Source organism: Equus caballus, chromosome 8 (genome assembly GCF_041296265.1).
Source record: "Equus caballus isolate H_3958 breed thoroughbred chromosome 8, TB-T2T, whole genome shotgun sequence".
Lineage (NCBI taxonomy): Eukaryota > Metazoa > Chordata > Mammalia > Perissodactyla > Equidae > Equus > Equus caballus.
The window spans coordinates 97,068,014-97,087,387 of record NC_091691.1 but is presented as its reverse complement, the minus strand read 5'-3'; the positions used below and the strand labels follow the sequence as shown (position 1 = coordinate 97,087,387).

General features: G+C 43.6%; 2 protein-coding genes across 9 annotated transcripts in view; one reads left to right on the top strand and one right to left on the bottom strand.

The window, feature by feature from the left end:
- Positions 1 to 4,137: 4,137 nt before the first annotated feature.
- Positions 4,138 to 15,179, bottom strand: TIMM21 (translocase of inner mitochondrial membrane 21). The gene is made up of 6 exons (XM_001493345.6): positions 13,974 to 15,179; positions 7,717 to 7,779; positions 7,522 to 7,619; positions 4,937 to 5,010; positions 4,743 to 4,848; positions 4,138 to 4,639 (listed from the first exon to the last, which is right to left on the bottom strand). Exons 1-6 carry the CDS (start codon positions 14,272 to 14,274, stop codon positions 4,544 to 4,546), a joined length of 738 nt encoding a protein of 245 aa, XP_001493395.3. The 5' UTR covers positions 14,275 to 15,179; the 3' UTR covers positions 4,138 to 4,543.
- FBXO15 (F-box protein 15) overlaps positions 14,752 to 19,374 on the top strand; it is a 75,041-nt gene continuing 70,418 nt past the window's right edge. For 7 of the 8 annotated variants that reach the window (XM_070275858.1, XM_023647981.2, XM_023647983.2 and 4 more), the window contains exon 1: positions 15,263 to 15,391. In XM_070275858.1, coding sequence (XP_070131959.1) covers positions 15,288 to 15,391 — 104 coding nt within the window. In that variant the 5' untranslated portion in view covers positions 15,263 to 15,287. Of the gene's footprint in view, positions 15,392 to 19,374 lie in introns of all 8 variants that reach the window. The other variant, XM_001493325.7, reaches the window with a different exon arrangement.

The following is a 19,374-nucleotide window of genomic DNA, read 5'->3' as shown; positions in this document are numbered from 1 at the left end:
ATGTACCTGGAATTGATCCTTGTGTGCTGTGAGGTAGAGACCCAATTTCATTTTCGCCCCCTGCGTAACAATCATTCCAGCACTATTCGTTGAATATTGAATCCTTTCTCACAGCTCTGTAACGCAGCCTCTGACGTATAACCAGTTTCCTGTCTCTGGGTCTGTCTGGGTCTCTACTTCGTTCTCTTTGTTTATTATCTAAGGCTTCGTGAACGCCAAGCAGTGTTAAAGACTGCAGCGTCCCAGTAAGTGCTGAAGTCTGGGTGGGCAAGGCCCTCTTCACTGACCTGTGAGGGCATACATTCTTCCAAAGAAACAAGTCAACTCTTTCAGCAGCGCAGCAAACTAACCACAGATGATCCAACTAGCTGCCTTGTCCCTGCCTATCACTGCGGACCCTGCGGGAGAAGGTGACCCATCTGTGCAGATGAGAATTTCCACACACTTTCTGAGTCTGGCCTCACCTTGGCCATCTCTCCATGGTCAGTTTCCTCTCTTCTCCTTCAGAGGATATTCCAAACTTTCAGCTCCCTCTTCAAGTCCCAAACCCACTCTGACTTCTCTCTTAGCTGATGATGTACTGAGGCTGACCAGCTGGAGATGCCTCCAGATCTGTCACCCATGCACAGACTTCTCTGCACGTGCCGCTATCCTGCCTTCAGCTCTGCTCTGAACCGAGTCCCCAGGGACCTTGCTCCATCCTGTCCCTTATCTTCCCTGGATTTCAACCTCTCCTCCATTGCCTCCTTTCCTTTTGCATGTTCTCAAATTTCTTCATCTTTAACAACACAACAAAAATATAAGACAAAACAAATTTAAAATTTAAAATGAAAACACGAAAGTCCTTTCTTAGCCTCTGTTAACCATCTCAGGGAAGGAGGGGATTGCAAGATGGTACTGGGGCAGAGGACCCAGTCACGTGGTAATCCTGCCCTCCAGTCCTCCAGTCCCCACTCTCCCTTTACATGCTCCCCCTGGGCAATTCACCACCCGCCCCCCGCCCCCCCATCAGCTTCAGCTGCTGCCTCTCTGCAGGTGACTCTTAGATCCCCTTCTCTAGGCCACATAGTCTCCTGAGCACTAGACGTGAATATCCTGTTGCTTCTAGACCCTTCCCCTGGCTGACTCGGATGTACCTCAAGCTCAGAGATCTTATTATCCCCAACTCATAACCCCTGTTCCTGAATTCTTAATATTGTCACTGCAGCCAGATCTGAAGGCTGTTTTTGAGTCCTCCATGTTATTTCCTACACCCCCTGGTTGCAAAGTCCTGTCCTCTTACCCCTGAATATTTCTCAAATGTAACAACTCTTTTCTAGCTTCACCTCTTGTCTGAGCTATCCTAATAACCTTCATCCCAGTCTCTTTCCCTGGAGTCTCATCCCTCACACAGCTACGAATTCTCTTTCTAGAATTAGATAGCTTCCGTTCCTGCTCCAATTTCCTTGATGTTCTCCATTGCCTACAGAATGAAAACGTTTACCTGTTGTTACCAGACGTGCTAGGCCCCCTGCACCCCACGACCTACCCCACTCCAGTACTTCAGTCACACCGGCCTATTTTCAGTCTTGGCACCTTTCTGGTTTGGAGCTGTTGTATATACGGCTCTTTCAGTCATAACCTGTCCTTTCACATTCCAGTTCAAATGGCATTTCGTCTGAAAGAAATCCTTTCTTGACCAACCCACTGGATGAGGTCCCTCTGTCCTAACTTTCCTTTACACATGTACCGGTTTTTAATCACACAGACCATTTTATCACATGGATAGCTATTTGTTTAGGGTCTGTCTCCCCTTCTGGACTTTAAGTCCCAAGAGAGCGAGGGCGCTGTCGGCAACTGCTCACCACTGGAACTTCAGCACTTCCCACTACTGGGCGTCCCCTCTCCCTTTCAGTGTATTCTGTGCCAATAATTGCTAGTGCGTGTAGCTATATCTAGACCTTGGCACATGCTTTCTTCAGCTGAAAATATCCCCTCCTCACATGGTGACTTGGCAATCTCCTACCTCCCCATCAACCTCACCTCTAATGGTTCCTCCTCTCTGAAGCCTCTGACCGCCCTGGGCTGACTTGCTGCCTGATCCTCACACTCTCGCTGGGTCAGACCACTAGAGCAACCACGTGTTGTTTTCTTCACCTATTTGAAATTCCTCAAAGACAGGGGTTATAATTTTTCCTTTTAGGGTTCTCTAAACCTAGCATACGGTCTGACATACAGCCTGTCCTCAATGAACATTTGTTGAATGAATGAAATCTAACAGATGGAACACATTAGTACTCTATCAGTTATATTAAATAGTAGTATATAAAGTAAGTATGACCCTAAGTGGAAATCCATGAAATAGGAGTTGGGGAATCATATTTGAATAATAATAAGGGTAACAATTAATATCACTGTAGCTCACTAAATGGAAGGAAATGTTTGTGGAGTCTGCGAGGTAGGTAGATGGGCTGGTATCTCATTGTGTTAAACGTACAACCTCTGACAAATTCCTGACTTGTCCTGCCAACAAGTTCTTCACTGAAGAGAGAGCACAGGAGAGGAAATGCTGCTCTACACTTAATTCTGACAAAAAGGTTCACTGATTGCGGATGAAGTAATAAAAGCCTTGGAAGAAAATGACCATATCATTTTTTAATTTGTATAAATGATAGAAGGAGATACTGGGCATGGTCAGATGTGGGCTCCAGATTTTAGAAAAGATTTCAGAGAAAAGACCGGAGTAAGCCCATAGACAGAGATACCAAAATCAGAATCAGAGATACCAAAGTTGATTAAAGGAATTGTTTTAAAACGGAAAAATTTTAACATGTGGTATCAAATTGTCAGAGGGAAAGAAAACAAAGGTATCTAAAAAATTGCATACAACATTTTCCCATGGTTATACAGAAGAATCTGAGCACAGAGATTTTTCCTTTTGAAAAATTAATTTCTGATTATAGAAGCAACTTAATGATAAGTTCATATCTAAGAGGCACGGGTTTATCATAAAATGGGAGGCACATAAAGATGAATATAGAATTTGGTCCTAAACCATAAAAACAGGGTCAGGAGGGCAGGCTAAAGCCCCAATGGGCTCAGAGGCCAGGTCCCAGTCAAGCCTTGATTTGAGCAGGTCTTATGAAAGAGCAGGGCTGCTTTTCTGAGTGTAGGATAGTGAACAGAACTTCTCACCCTGTTAAATGCTGACAATTCAGTCAAAAATAACAATACTGAAATTGGGCATCCTACTGGAAAGGAGAGGAAAGAATGGTTAGGAGACAGAGCCCAAGTTAAAAATTCACCTAGCCACTTGAAAATGTGGTACATCAGGGAGACAGGGGCATTTGCTGTGGTATTTTCTGTATTTCCTAAATGTTTGAAATTTTTCATAATTAAAATTAAAAACATTCAAAAAGAGCAACTAAACAAACTAAAGGTAGAACTAAACCAAGCAGGGAGATGGACTAAAAAGGGGAGACAGATTGCCTGGGGGTCCTTCCATCCCAAATACTCCACAATTAGAAATTCCTCTGTAGCCAGTTCTGAGGGAGAAGGGACATTTTATAGCGATACCTCAATAGTGCAGAGCTCTCCCAGCGCAGGCAGCACTTTAACTTACAAGAGTAATCACGATTCTGTATAATGTCACTTTGTTCCAGGTCCTCTGTAAATACTTCAGGTAAAATACGGTGTGCTATCCCAAAAAGGCATTGCATATATGCTTAAATGACTCTCACTCATTTCCACGCTTCTTTTGGCAGTATAAAGCATCAGTGCAAGTCCTAAAGGGGAGGGGACACTTCCTGGGTGCCCGCTATGGTCCAGGCACTGGCACCTATCATCTCCTTCAGTCGCCCTAACAAGCCATGACAGTGAGGTCTGACAAGGCTAAGGTACCTGCACAGGCCCACACACCTGGTGAGAAGCCAGGTCCACCTGACTTTAGAGTGCGTACTTTCCCCACTGGGTATAATGTCCCCCAACTCACAAAGGGGGAAAAACGAGCCACCCCGGATTACTAAAAACCATACAATGTGTATAACCTTCCTATGATAGTGGTGAAGAGCTTATTTACCATGTGGTTCCCCTACAGTTCTCAAATATTTCCAAGTGTTCACCTCAAGTCAGATTCTGAAGTATATGGAAGGAAGCATCTTTTTGTTACTTTTATTTTACAGATTTTATACATTTATACAACATAAAAAAGCATAAAATACTGAACTCTGTTTTCTTATTTACATGGTGAAAAATTTTTAATAATCAAAATTTCTTATCATAAAAGATGATTTTAAGTAGAGCACAAATACTGTCCACGATTGATGATTCAATGAGATAACACAAAATATGCTCTATGTCATGATTTTTCACTCTACAAGAAGATCTCTAGTTCAGTTTGTCTAAATGCAACAACTACCCAGTTACATTCACTTTCATGAACTACACACTCTTTCCCGTCCTATTCAAAATAGACTGTGGAGGAGCTGTGAAGATGAGAGCTGTGAGTCTGCACCACCCAACATCCAGCAGCAATTAGCATGCTTGCTTGCTTCTTTTAATTGTCTCAGGACCGATTATCTTCAATGATAATAGTTCTTCTAGGGTAGGGTTCAAGTTCTACAAATATGTATTGAAATTCATATTCGCCACTTTCTGGGTTCTGGAAAAAAAATGTATTTCAAGGTGTTATTTTTCTTTCCAGTGCTTTCAGTAGCAAACACTGCATTCAGAATCATCTAACCCACTACGATTGAGCCTCACACCTCTTTCACTTCGAGATGCACGGTTCCTTGCTTCCCAGGCTCAGAGCCCTGGATGTAGAATTTCACACGCATGTGTTTCAGCCCATCTTTTACGTATTCAATAAAACTGCCAAGAAAATGAAGGAAGATAAGCCTAAACTCATTTCATTTAAAAACCATCCCCGAGCTTTCCAGACTCAAGCAAAGTGCGGTACCTGACGTGCTGCCTTCGTCCGCGCCGCGTCGCCTCCCCGTAGCCTTTCACAGGCTCCCCAAAGACACTGAGCACCTGGAGCATAAAGACAATGCTTCATTTGGTAAGAGCTATTTTTTTTCAAGCTTTCTAAGGAAATATTTTCTGACAAACCAAGTGATTTATTTTAGGAAAAAAAAATCAGTAAGCCTAGGACCCTTTCAAAACAACAACTCCAATGATGAGAGAACTGAAAAAAATTATCATGTAAAAATCATCCCATAAATAAATATTTAAGGCACAGAGATTGAAATAAGTAACTTCATGGTGTTACTTGTAGTTTCACAACAGTGTAGGAAGCTAGTCCCACTCCCCTTATAAAAACAAACAACAAAATAAAGAGTTCAGATATTTAAAAGTTCAAATATTTTTAGTGAAATTTACCTAATGGGGTCTAATACTAAAAACTATGAGAGCAAAATAGTTTTTTAAGTCACCAAACACAGTGAAATAAAAACAAGTCATAACGATCTCTTATTACCAGACCTAGAGATGGGAATCAATTATTTGTAATTGGAAAACTCACAATGAAGTGCAAATGTAGTTTTTATTGAATTTAAAATGCAAATACTTCGCAATCTTTAAAAAAAATAGAAATGTGACATCAAACTAAAACAAATATTGCCTCAACTCTATAAAAGTTTTCTTATTTTGTCTGTTGGGAATCTTCAGTATCACATTTTTCAGGTATAAACAGGCATAAACATTTTTCAGGCATAAAAGGAATAATGTTAAGATAAGAGAGAAATATTTAAGAACTGAGTAGCTGAAACAAACTGAACACCAGTTCAGGTAGTTTACTTTAATAGATTCAATACATCGCATCAGAATGTGGGAATTTTCTCTTTTTCAACCGGGCACAGCTCCTGGCAAAGAACAGGCTCTTCAGTGTTGACAAACTGAATTGTTGAAGTTAGTATTTGCAAAGCTCTTTTAGGTAGCAAATTAAGTTATAACTTTAATAATGCCCACTCGTTGTGTTTATTCTGTATAGTTTTGTTCGAAATGCTGCAGATCTCTGAAAGGCTGAGTTTGTGAATAATACAGCCACTCTTCATCTCTTTTTAGAGTTGTGTCCAATCATTTAATTATGCTACTACTCATATTTGCTTTTGTAGTTTCTAAAGAGTTTCCGTCAGGTATCACATGGACTCCCAATAACTATAATGGGAATCTTCCTCATTTCCTACTATTTTCATCTTACTCAGAGATGCATCTCCCTCCCTGCCTCCTTCTTCATGGTTCTCAGACTGTCCAGTCCCCTTAAGAGAAATCAGCAGATTTCAAAAGAAACATGCCAGAGAGCATTAGCTTCTGAGGATTCCTCCCTGACATGAGGAGAAATGGATGGAGCACTTGGAGGCGTGCCCCAGGGAAAACTAGTGCAGGGCACTTGGGCTGAGAGCGTGCATTTCCATCTTTCCCCTCCCAGGGAGTGCATGTTCTGTTTCTTTGGCACTACTCCTTGCCTGTGTGAGAAACAGCCCTCATACTTAAGATGTTATCTGCTGTCTTCTTTGAGGGTACAAGAGTGAGGATTCCAGTGAGTACTATTTCTCAGTGCTGGAGCTCTCTGCCTAGGGATGAGGAATCGGGCATTCCACAGGCTCTGCTGCCTTTCCATCTGCGACTGGAAAGCCTCACAGAAAGCCTTCCTTCTGGACAGGATCCTTCAAAGAACTGAGGTGGCTCTTCGGCGTCTCCCTCCTCCCAGGGAACGGTTTAGGCAGGCTGTGCTTGAAAGCATAAGATGTGGAATCGGACGAACTTGGATTCAGGTTCGGGCTCTTCCACTAATCGGCTCTGATTTTAGTGGAGTCATTTAATCTCTTTAAGTGTCAGTATCCTCTTCTGCAAACAGGGTAACAGCAGTACCTAACGCAAATGGTTTCTGTGCGTTTAACAAAGACGATGCACTGGAACACTGAGCACACTGCTTGGCACACACTGTGCTCTCAATAAGCATCAACAGTTACTATTATGATCATGAGGTCATGAATCAGGTATTTTAAAAGGACTAGACAGTGCGTGAGTTTAATACTCTGGTATAGTCTAAGCATTTATTATTAATGACAACTAGTAAAATAACTCTCTCGTACAACTAGGATGAAAACACCCCTCCAGGGAACTTTGGCTGCTCCTTTTTTTTTCCTGCTTTTTTCTCCCCAAATCTCCCCAGTACGTAGTTGTATATTTCAGTTGTGGGTCCTTCTAGTTGTGGCATGTGGGACACCGCCTCAGCATGGCCTAAAAAGTGGTGCCATGTCCGCGCCTGGTATCTGAACTGGTGGAACCCTGGAGCCGCCGAAGCGGAGCACGCAAACTTAACCACTTGGCCACGCGGCCAGCACCTGGTTGCTCTTAATCAAAGCATTTCTAGTACAGAACAAAGAGCTAATAACATAATCACAATCCAAGCCTTATGGTTTTACCATACACAAACTTCACTAGTCTCAGAACTGGTACACGAATTCTGCCCACTCCCCTCGCTCCCCAACATTTTCTCCCGATTATCAGAGTCCGTGTCACTCAGTCTTGAGGACTAACCTCGGGGTGTGATCTGCATTTTTCTAAGGCTTTCCCATATATCTTATTAGGACTGGATGAAGAAAAAAGTTCTTTGAAAATCGTGTAGAACAAGCCACCTGGAAATCACAGAAAAAGAAGATCAAGCAAAGTGAAGCAAGACAAATGATAAATAAAAAAGATATTCAGGGGTATTATACTTGCTGTGTTTTCAACCTGTAATGCTGACTCCAATAAGCACCACTATCAAATAGGTAAAATCTCGTCCGGCTTCTTTCACTGTAAAGAGAAAACACCGAGTCACACATGAGTAGGAACACGGGTAGCCACAGTATTTCCAGGAGGTGACGTGGCCTCAGGACCTAAGTGGGTCTCCACGTGTTCCACAGCAGCTGTCCTCAAATCTCCCTGCAAATCAGAACCTCCTCAAGAAACTTTTTAAAGAACCTCAGTAGAATTCTGGGAGGAAGGCCTAGAAGTCAGTATTTTTATTTTGTTTAGCATAATTTTAATACTTCCTTACTTTGTAAGCTGAGGAAATCCTTTTAACAAGTGATCCAGCCCCTCAGTGTGAAAACAACTGTCACAGATTAGGCAACAGGCGATACAGTTTGCTGTCAGATTAAGGAAAGTGCTGGCTTTGTCAACTGAGTCAAAGGGCTCAAAACAGGCCTTGACTCTTAACATTCAGGAACTTTCTCCTCTGGCCACCCCACTGGCTGTGCCCACAATGAACAGAGAACTAAATTCAGAACAGGAATTTGCTTGGCCAGACAGATTTGTGAACTGAATGGATTTAGAAAATGAAGAACTTGCCCAGAATCTGTACTTTTTTTTCCCCGATACTAATAAAATGTGCATATGGATTAAATAGAAGTTCTGAAAGCTAAATAAATTCAATCAACATATTATCATGGGACAGAATATATATTTATATGTATAGATATACATATGTACATACATATGCAAAGAGCTTTAACATTACAATTGCAACTATACTTTTTCACTGATGCTGAAAAGTGAATCACCTCCTGGTGCTATATTTATAGATTAATTTATTCACTACATTAGGAACACAGATTTCTGGAATACAAATCTCTTACAAATTTTCTTTCCAGAAATACAACAAAATGTTTACAGGTTATTTTTATAGTTTTCCCTTTTGTACAATAAGCTTCTGTTACTTTTATAAAATAACACTTATTTAAAAGTACTTTTTAGCATAATAATCCTTCAAGATTTCAGTACAGGTTCCTAACTAAAAAGATGTGACTGAAATAACAAAAAGATTGCATCTGCCCAAACATGCAATTCATGGGCTTGACTATGCAATCCCTGCCACAATCTCATCTCCTTAGCGGGCTCAGGAGTCGAGAGGCCGACAACGAGAACGTCTCATTTCATTCTCTATTAAGTTTACGAAATACACGTCCTGAATATTAACTGCCAGCTGTGTGCCAAGCCCCAAGCTGAGACTACAATAATGACCATACTAGTAAGTAGCCATATTATTCCATTACCCACATCAGGTCTTTGGTCCCAACACCCTGGATTCTTGATTGCCCCTCTCAATGCAAACATCCCGCCTTGCTGAGGGTATCTGGAAGGCGTTCTCTATTATTCAATTATAAACACTTACTGTGTATCCACTATGTGCAAAGCCCTGTGCTGGGTATTGTCCACAGTCCGCACATGTGTAAAGTCTCTGTGTTATTTTATAGTTGTCTTGATTGGAAGCTGTTCATTGCCTACCTTCCTCTTCTTGACCCTTTCAGACCTATACCTTCATGCAAAAAACTCTGCCATTTGTCTCTGCAGGAGTGGCTGCTGTGGTGAGAGGCCCCAGCTCCTCCCCTCAGGACTGAGGCTCCCATTCCCCCAGCTATGGAGAGCTTAGGGGCTGATGGTTCTCAGCTGAGTTCCCGTCTAGACAGCCCTTCATCTGAAGACAGCCTTTTCACCAAAGATTTGGCCCTTCCCGCGCCTCATGCCTGGTTGGTGTTTTCAGCCCCCACACCCTATGCTGGAAGGTGACAGGCCAGCCCAGCCTCAGAGCTCCCTGGAGAACTGGCTGAGGCCCCTACTGCAAATGCACTGCACTTCAACTTCTCCCTCTGCATAATCCTGCTTCCCTCACCCCTCATAGATGTGTTCTGAGCACTCCCAAAAACCTCCTGTATGCAAATCCCACTGAGTCTGCTTCCATGGGGACCCAACTGGGACAGGTGCTACCAGGAGTGGTCCTAGGGAGCTGTTCCAAACTGGGATTTTGGAGCTGGATCACTGGCTGCTGGCTGGTGGGTACAGCACTGAGAGGCCTGGCACACAGTGATATGCAGTTGTTGCAGCTCTACTCATGGAGAGCTGGGTTGGAATACTGGTGAAAGGGAATGCACTAGTTGGTATCATATATTGGGAATTCAGGAGGAATAAGCCACTTTAAGGACTTGGTTTGAATGGCTGTGGTGTGGGGCTGCCAATGCAATAGAGAAAGATAAAGATAGTAAGATGAGAGTAACTAATCCCCAGTGAAGGTGAAGTGCGAAAGTAGAGGCCTCCTTGATAACAAAACAGAGATGAGCCTCTGTTGTACCTAGAGGAAAGAAAAAGCTGAAGGTCAGGCCCAGGGCATAAGAGCAGCAGAGAGGTTGGAATTTCAACCTGTCAGGTCTCCCATGTCAAGGCCAGGGTCCTAATTTTGGGAGGAAAGGGAATCTGAAGCTTGGTATGGAGACATATAGGCTGATACACTAAAAAATCTCAAATCCACAGATTCTCCTGAACCCTCCAGGTCTGAAGCAGCAGCTCATGCCTCCCAGTTCAAGGCTAGCTCTTTCTCCTCCTTGAAGACTAATTGGGGGCTTCAATCTAGCAAGATGTGCTCTTGCCAGGTTATGACATAACTGGGAGGAAAGAGGAAAAGGATGAAGCCCTGAAGGAGCTGTAGGTCCCCCCAGCAGGAGCTGTGAGAGCACACATGTGACTGTATCCTAAGGATGGCATCAAGGGGCACAGAACACAGAACAGGACAAGTGAGAGTGTATCAATATGGGAGCACTCTCCTGTGGTCAAGAATTGAACAATCCAGCAAGCACCTTGGGAGGTGAGGCACAGCTAGGTTTGCTCTTGGAAACATGGAGAGAGGACGGTCCACATTAAGTGAGCTAAAAATGACAGAACTGCCATGGCAAACTGTGGAGGAAAGGATCGAAAGGCTCAGAGAGACGGCATGCTAGAGTGGATATAAGAAACAAAATCCCAAACCCACCAGCTGTGTAGAGGGCCTGGAGGACACTGTTTACATCGTTACAGAAGAGGGTATCCTGACAGCCATGGGGACGGTTGTGGCACTGAACCATCAGAAGGTAGGTGGGTGCAACTATCATAATGAATAGCAAGGGTGAAGAGGCAGCCAGGGGTGTCTGACCTGCAGAAAGCAACAGACATGATACTAGAACATAGTGTTCTCAAGGGTGAGACTGATGGGCAGCTGACAAGGATATTGCTCAATCTATATTATCATGAGAAATTAATTATGGGTGATCAAGAGGCTGAAGGCAGACACTCAAGGCAAAGTCATGATCACTGACTCAGCTTTTGGACCTGAAACAGTTTTCAGACCTGGAACCCATATACTAAAGGAAAGACCAGCCTCTATGAGGAGACACCTGAGCAAGTACACAGGATGCCCCTGGTTCTTCACCAAAGAGACCTACAGCCACTGGCTTGGTAACCATGCACTAGAAAAAGGGGAATACCCAAACATTTCAAGGTCTGTTGGACGGTCTGAGTTGACACTGACACCCCAGAACCCAAAGAGCCATTACGGCCCCTCTGTTAGGTATATACGGTGGTCATGTAAGAAACAGCCTGGCTTGTAAAAGCTTCACAGCTGGGTCCAGGGACCCACCAGGTAATATTTCTCTGATTTCCAATGTATAACGGGAATCGACATACTCAGTAACTGGCAACAACAACCCCTACTTCAGTTCCTTTGAGGGTGGGTTAAAAGCTACCAGCATGGGGAAAGTCCAATGGAAGTCTCTGAAACTGCCCCCAACTGACCCAGACAGTAAATCAAAAACAGTCTCACATCTAAGGGCGAATGGTGCAGACAGAGCTATTCTTAAAGACCTAAAGATAGAGGGGCAGTGGTGCCCATCACAGTCCCATGTAATTCACCAGTCTGCCCCTTACAAAAACCAGGCAGAAACTAGAGGATGACAGCAGTCCACTGCAAATTCAACCAAGCAGTAGCCCCAATACGGATGCAATGCCAGATATGATAACTTTATGGAGCACATTAACACAGACTCATGGCATTGGCCACTGATCTGGAGAATGTATTCTTTTCCTTCTCTATTGAGAGGGAGCAGCAGTAGCAGTTTGTACTAACAGGAAACTGATAATAACGGTGTACATGTACAGTCTTGCCCAGGATTTGTTAAGTGTCCCACCTGTCATAATAGTTTTAAGGGACCCAGACCTTCTGAATCTGGGCTGTCCAGTACAGCAGCTATACACCACAAGTGGCTGTTTGACTTTAATTTTAAAATTGACTTCAAGTTAACTTTAAATAAAAACTCAGTTCCTCAGTCTCACGAGCAACATTTCAAGTGCTCAAAAGCCACATGTGGTTAGCGGCTACCTTACTGGGAAAGCACACATAGATAACATTTCCATCACTGCAGAAAGTTTTGTTTGGACATTGCTGTTCTGGATATTCTGCAACACATCACATTTGTCCACTCTGTTTATGCCATCATGTTAGGCAGAGGCAAAAGTAACAAGTGGCATGCATGCTGTATGTTGGGACCCCTGGTAAGACACATGTGCTCCAAGTGTGGGGGATGAGCCCAGCAAAGATCCAGGGCTTGCCAACACATCAGCAAAACTCTTAGGAGGACACTGTGTGGGGCATGCTGGGACACTCCTTGCCAAGTAAAAGACCAGCTACTGGATCCCGTCTGTCCTACCACAGCGTGACGGGCCTCTGTGGACTCTGGAGGCAGCACGCTCCACATCTGGGCACAGTGCTCCCACCCCTTCACTAAGGCGCCAGGAAAGCTGCCACCTCTGAGTGGGGTCCAGATCAGGACAGGGCTCTGCAGCAGGGCTCCCCCTGCAGTGTAAGCAGTGCTGTTGCTGGAGCCAGATGACCTAGCACACGCTGTTTGACACTTCTGTGCCTCTGACCTCTGCATACAGGCTGCTCACTTGTACTGAACTTTTAATCATCCCTCACAACCCTGTTCAGGCTATTATGAATGAGTGAATGATTATATTTTTGATAAATTCAGCAGACTGCAAAACAACTGGTAGGATACAGTTAAATTTTTTTTGTTGGAATTGTTAAAAAGTATGTGCACTGAAATGACATAAACCAAAATATTAACAATAGTCATCCTGTGTGGTATAGCCATGGGTGTCTGGAATACTTTCTTTGCTTCCTTTTTATTTTTTCTACAAATTACTTGTAAAGTGAAGGAATAAACAATAAGAAGTTAAATGAAATGATTTCTTATCTCATCTGTGAGGACTTCTCTGACTTTACCTGACAGAATTACACTTTACCTTTCCTCTTTTATACATTCTATTACTGCACATTTCATTTGAAGGTAAGTGATGTTTTGAACATCCTTCATTCTGTAATATATAGAGTCTAACTCAGTATCTGGGCACAACAGTAGTCACTCAAGAGAAGTGTTTATTGAGCGAAACTACATGAGTTAATCTCTATGGATTATGACTCAATAATCTTTCTTTTCTATTTATTCTATCCAATTACTCTTTATCATATGCTCCCTAGTACTTTTTCTTTGTAGCACAATTAACGTTTTTTTCACTGTTTCACACTCTGTACCTATTTTCCTCCTAATTTGGTGGTAACCTATTTGTGTACAGGATTTCCGTGGGACAACCAATAACACCCATTCAAGCGCTAAGTTTAGAGAAAATGGAAGCTCAGGAAATACTTGTGAATGGTTGACCTAAAGAGCATTGAGCTGGATATCAGAAAACTGAAATAGGAAAATGTGCATTCAATTTTCGGTTGTGTGAAACCGGGGGAGTGTGCATCATACACAAAGGGGGCAGTGCTGATCTGTCTGAAAAAACGAATGCGAGATTCAAATGAGATGAAACATCTGGGAATCGACTTTTCCATTACAAAGTATTAACAATGCTTAAGTTTTATATAGCTGTCTCCAGACCAGAACTAATAAAAGTTGAGAAAAATTTTCTAGACATAATTCAACAAAATTATATCAAAATCAACTTTCAAATTTGAATGCAAACCTGCGAAGAAAATTTTAGGCCTATATTCTCTGATTCTAAACTGTGTCTAACGGTTCTACCTTTTAATTTGTACGCACTGTTTTTCCACCGTTAGCACTGAACTTGTGTAAAGGGGCACTGGCAGCTCTTGCCACGTTTGTTGACAGACTGATCGTTACTGGAGAATTCCTTTTTACCTTTCTGTGACGTTGAGATGACGGGTTCCCCTCTCCGACTGCTGTGCACAGACACTTGTTTGCTGCTGTCCTCCTTGGCTCTCTGGGGGCTCTGTCCCTGCGTCCAGATGGTTTTCTGGGAGACTCCAACAATACACGGAGGCCGCACCGTTTTCTTCCGCTCTTGCAGCCCCCATCTCAAACCGGGCTCAGTTTTCAAGCAAGCTTTGTTAAGCACCAAGTGTGGCAAAAACAGCCGCTTCCCCGAAGACCTGTGCAGCTTCTCCGTACACTGTAGAGCTCGTAGAAAAGTACAAATCATGTTCACAGAAAGCCGCTCCGTTTATGCAAGATGCCAACCTCGAAAAGCTTCACTTCCCGCTACACCCCAGGCGGACGCCTACTCCAGTCTACACATTCACACCGGAAATTCTGCGCGGCGTGTTCGGCAAAAACGTTAGCTTCTGCAGTCGAAAAGTCTCCCGAAGGACGTTGACGTCCACCTCCCCTACTCTTTCGGCATCTTTTTACTTGAATTAAAGTGCTTTGATTACCTTCTGTGCCGACATTCACGATCGCCCCACTATGTCTTTGCAAAGCAACCTGGGAAACCCCTAGAAGTCCTGGGAATAGTAGTTTGAGGATCTCAAGTGTTACTGAGTTGCCACAGCGGGAAGGCAAAAGGACTACATCTCCCAAAGTGCAAGGCGGCCAGAGTTCCCGCCGGGCCTTTCGCCACCTCCCAGCCTCGCCTGCGCCTGCGTTGCACGTACTTCTCGCAGTAGGAAGATGTATCCGTGTTGGTGGGGGGAATTCGTGCTATAGGCGCTGAGTAGTTCAAACAGAACTTGCAAAAATCAAATTAGTAATTATAAACTGCGTGTTCTTGCGACCCTCTACAGAGGACTGTGTAAACTGGGAAATTCTCCATCTGAATGTGGCTCTGCCATTCCTCATGGGCAAATGATGTAGCCTGTGCGTTTCAGTTTCTTCCCCAGGAAACCAGACAGCAACCAGTGCGAAAGTGCGAACTACCAGAGAGCCAGCAACTGGAGAGGGAGGTCGCGGCCGCAATGCCCACACTGTGTTAAAGTCTAAGTCACCCACTCGCCACGCGGCGTCCTCGGCGTCAGGACATCGAGTGTGGGAGGAACCCGGGCCCCAGAAGTTTCTAGAACTTCTAGAGCGTTGGAAAGCCTTGTCGTCCTCGGCCCCGCCCCCCGCTCCGCTTCTGCGCACGCGCGTCTCGGAGTGCGCCGGCGTCTGGCGGGCGTGTCGGGGCGGCGCGCTGCTCCCTCCCGCCCTCGCGCCGCTGGGCGTCTCAGCCAGGTCTCCATGGCGACCGGACGCGGCCGGCTCCTGCAGCTGCAGTGGCGCGGCCTCCAGGCGCCGCGCCTACCGCTCGGCGTGGGTTCGGCCCCCGGGCGCACCGGGTTCAGGTGACGGTTGGGGGGCCGCGCCCAGGGAGCCGCGCGAGGGAAGCCCCTCAATTACCCACAGCCCCGTCCCTTTCTCTTTATTTTCCTTCGTCCCGCTCCAGCGCACGGCTTGCAGCTCTCTCTAGTGCGGGAAAGGTCTTTTCAACCTGGAAAAGTGGGATTACCCCAAGTCTTGATCCGAGTAGAGTGGCTTCCCCGGAAATCTTCGTTCTCCTTCCGTTCATTCAGTGAATAGGCGCGGTGGGGAGCTGGGAACGTGCAGCGCTTCGCGGAGAGCGCGGGGGAAAGCGCTCCACGTGTGCAGGCAGGCGCAGGCACCGGTCCCCGCCTGCGGGCCGCCCAGAGGGAGCCCTCCAGAGCGCGTTCCCAAAGTAGCTTCCTTGTTCTGGGCCCGGGAATCACCTTACGGCCTTTTAATAACTTTATAACTTAGAGAAGTAGAATCAGCTCGACAAAACCTCGGTTTTCTCTCCCGCCCACGATTCGTGAAGGGACTCACCACCCCTAAGCCGATACCTCTAGCAGGCAGGTTGCTCTGGGAGCGTCTCCCGGGGCAGCCGTTTCTGCACCTCTGACGTCAAGAAGTCTGTGTTTTTAAGCAAACCCTGGGGGGATGCCTTCTAGACAGCTACCCCTTGGTGCTCAACTCCTAATCCTCTTCTGCCTGTCTTCCTGTTTAAGTGCTAGGGCCTCTCGTGTTCTTGTTCTGGGGTCTAGAGACTCGTTTCTCCTCTGTGTCTCTTGGGGCACCCGGGAACCGAAGGGTAGTCCTCGTCTACAGTGAGAGAAGGCAGCTTTGAGGAGTGAGGTGAGGAAGGAACAGGAGGATGCAGCTGCTTTCCAAAAGGATCTTGACCTTACCTCCAAGGGGAATGGCTCATTTCCCAAAGTGGATGATCCAGCCCCTCAGAAGTATCAACGTGCTGTGGTTCTTTGCTAAATCCGTCTCGTCCTGTCATGAGTTGTACCTAGCTCTGTACCTATCATCCCAGTTATTTTACTAGGTGGAGGGATGATGCTAAGGACAGTTTGCGTCCTTGACGATTATCCTTTTGCTTGCAAATCTTCTTCCTTTATAGATATAAAAAGTCATGCGTTTTATCCCTTCTAATAAACCAAATGTGTAAGCATGAAAAAGGACTGTGTTACGTACCACTGCAATTAAAGTTAGTTTTTGTTTTCTTGAATCTCCAGAACTATGTCCTGTGTTCATCCAAGGGTGCATTACCCCACTTACTCTGGTTTCAGAAGCAGGACCCTGTACCTTAGTATTATGCTAATAGTTGGTTCTTGAGAATAGCTGTAACATGAGACATACCACAAGCCTTGTGACAAATAAGATGGTAACAGTGTCTGCAAAATTTCTTCTATTATGTAGGTGAGAAAGACTGGAATTTAAATAGGAAGCTTGAACTTTAAATCAATTTGCTACTATTACTAAAATTAGTTTTTATATATAGTGCTCTGTTAGTGGGAAGCAGAGTGATTTTTATGTGATGAGTCTTCTTTTACTTTATGAGTTGAGAGAACTTCCTGGTGAAATGATGTAATTAGAGTGCCTGTCATTGTGCCTTGCATGGGAGCCTGCATGTCAACCCGTGATTTGGTGATGCGTACATTCTTTTTGGTAAAGAAAAGTCAGTTGCTAAGAAAGATTATATCTAAGTAGGTGGTTATTTTTAATTCTCAATTCAGAAAAATTAAGTTTTAATAAGGAATCAGTGGTTCCCTTTTCAACACATAATGTGAATATATACAAACATCATAAACTGTAAGAAATATAGCGGACAGCATATCAAGTTAGCTTAATTTCTATTTGGTCTAATTTCTTTGATTTACCGGATATTAAAAATCAGGCCCAGAAAGTAGATTTTTAAAATATTGAACTTATTCAAAGCTATCAGGCAAAATCTGTCGCTTGGAAAAAAAGTGTTTTTAAACTAAATGTCATCTTAGTAATTGTGTCAGCTAAATGTGCACTTACCTTTGTAGACCTAGATCTACAGGAGGCTGTGCATGTCACTTACCTACTTGTGAATTGTGTGACCGTTAGAAATGTGCTGTGGGTTTATTTTATGGAGAAATGGAGATTAGTTTTCAATTGTACCAAAAGCCATACTGATAAGATGTATAATATAATAATACAGTAGAAAGAGCTTTTGAAGGGATAGTCAGGAGATGGAGGTGTCTGGGACTCTGTCTCTAGATTGAGACCTTGAACAAGTCACTGTGATTGCCTTGGTAGAGTCTTAGTCTTTTGATCTATGAAATGCGGGACTCATGAGATCTATTTTAATTATGGAAAAACAAGCAGCAACAAATAGGCTGCACTTCTCAAACAGATAGGGGCCAGTGGGTGGGGGTGCATGGGGCATCTTCCCAACATGTAAAATTAATGCAATGGTTTTGGGGAAAAATGTTAAATCATTTAACCGGTAAGTAATACATTTTTATAATAAGACAAATACAGATAAGTTATCCAACAATAATGCAACATTTGCATTAATTTTTTAAGAGACGTCACAGAAATTTTGAGCTTTCTGCAGGCTGTGCCGCAGATTTTGAGGCACCTGGTACCCTAGAATGCTGTGTTTGGGAACCACAGCTTCAGCCTAAAGGATTGTGCTATGAAATTGTGATTCCAAACCTTCTTGCGTATGGGATTCTCTATTTTGAAATTAAAACAAGAACCCCCCCATTTATTACATATTCAATATATTAAGAAATATTAGAAAATGCATGGAGTTCTGTCCCTTCAATCTTCCAGCCCCAGTTTGAAAACAACCACCACCCAAAAACCTTCTAGCCTTGTAATCCTGTGAATCAGGGTAGTACCTTGTTGACTTTCCTTCCGGACGTCTTTTCTTTGTATGTATGTGTTTGCTTGTTCTCTTGAGAGAAATACAAAAATAAGATTATATAGCATATACTGATATGACCTACTTTTTCAGTTGATATATTATTAATTTATCAGATATTTATCAAATGCTTTCTGCATGCCAGGCATTTTGTGGGTGCTTAAGAATCAGCAGTGACCAAAACTCATACGAAAGATCTGCCAATATGGAGCTTATGTTCCAGTGGTAGTTAATAAGGTAGGTAAGTGAACTGTGTAGTGTCGGATGGTGATATGTGTTAAGGAAAAAAATAGGGAAGGAGCATAAAGTGTGTGTATGTATGTAGAATATGGATTGGAGTTTTAGAGAGTCTGTAGAGTATGGATTGGAGTTTTAGAGAGCATGGCCAAAGAAGTTCTCAGTGAGATGGTGACATTTGCATGAATACCTGAAGGAGGTGAGAGAGCAAGCCGTGCAGACTTCTGGAAGACTTCATGAACTTATTTCTCTCTCACATGCTTTCGCCTTTGTTGAAACTGTCCATTTGAATTGGCTGAACATTGTTAACTGTATGGAGGCCATGCAATTTAACCAAGCCCTGTGCTGTTTCTAGCATTTTTCCTAGTGGAGACAACTTTGAGTTAGATGTTCTTGAGTGAAGTCTTTGGGCTCATTTTCTTGCCTTGGGATGTATTTCTGGAAGTGAAATTCCTGGCTTAAAAAAATTATGTGTGCCTCTCAAAAATCTCGATATACTTTACCAATTGGCTTTCCATACCGTTTGCACCAGTTCATGCTCCCAGCAGTGAATGCGAATGTTTATCTGTCTGCAGCGTAGCCAGCAGTTGCCGTTATCATTTATTTGGTCTTTGCCAATTTGCTAGATTGAAACTGATTGATATGTCATATTAATTTACTTTTCTTCAGTTCCCTTGGAAAGGCCTAGGGTAATAGTTTTTAGTTTTGGGCATCTTTTGATTGAGGAAATACGTAATAGCAAAAAGCTGTTATCAATTTACTAATGCTTTTCAACAAATTTGTATTTGATTAACCATAGCAGTATTCATTTAAGTTAAAAAAACAGTAGTATCTATTAGTGAGAGACATTTCTCAGTCTTCATACAGTGTGTGTGTCCAGACTCCCAG

Bases quoted from the DNA above. Each gene is read 5' to 3' on its own strand.
- TIMM21 (XM_001493345.6), bottom strand. From the start codon at position 14,274: ATGATTTGTACTTTTCTACGAGCTCTACAGTGTACGGAGAAGCTGCAC. The intron at 7,780-13,973 runs GTAAAAAGGAAT...TTCTCTTTACAG, and splicing joins CATCTCAACGTCACAGAAAG to TGAAAGAAGCCGGACGAGAT. The intron at 4,849-4,936 runs GTACCGCACTTT...TTTTCTTGGCAG, and splicing joins GGACGAAGGCAGCACGTCAG to TTTTATTGAATACGTAAAAG.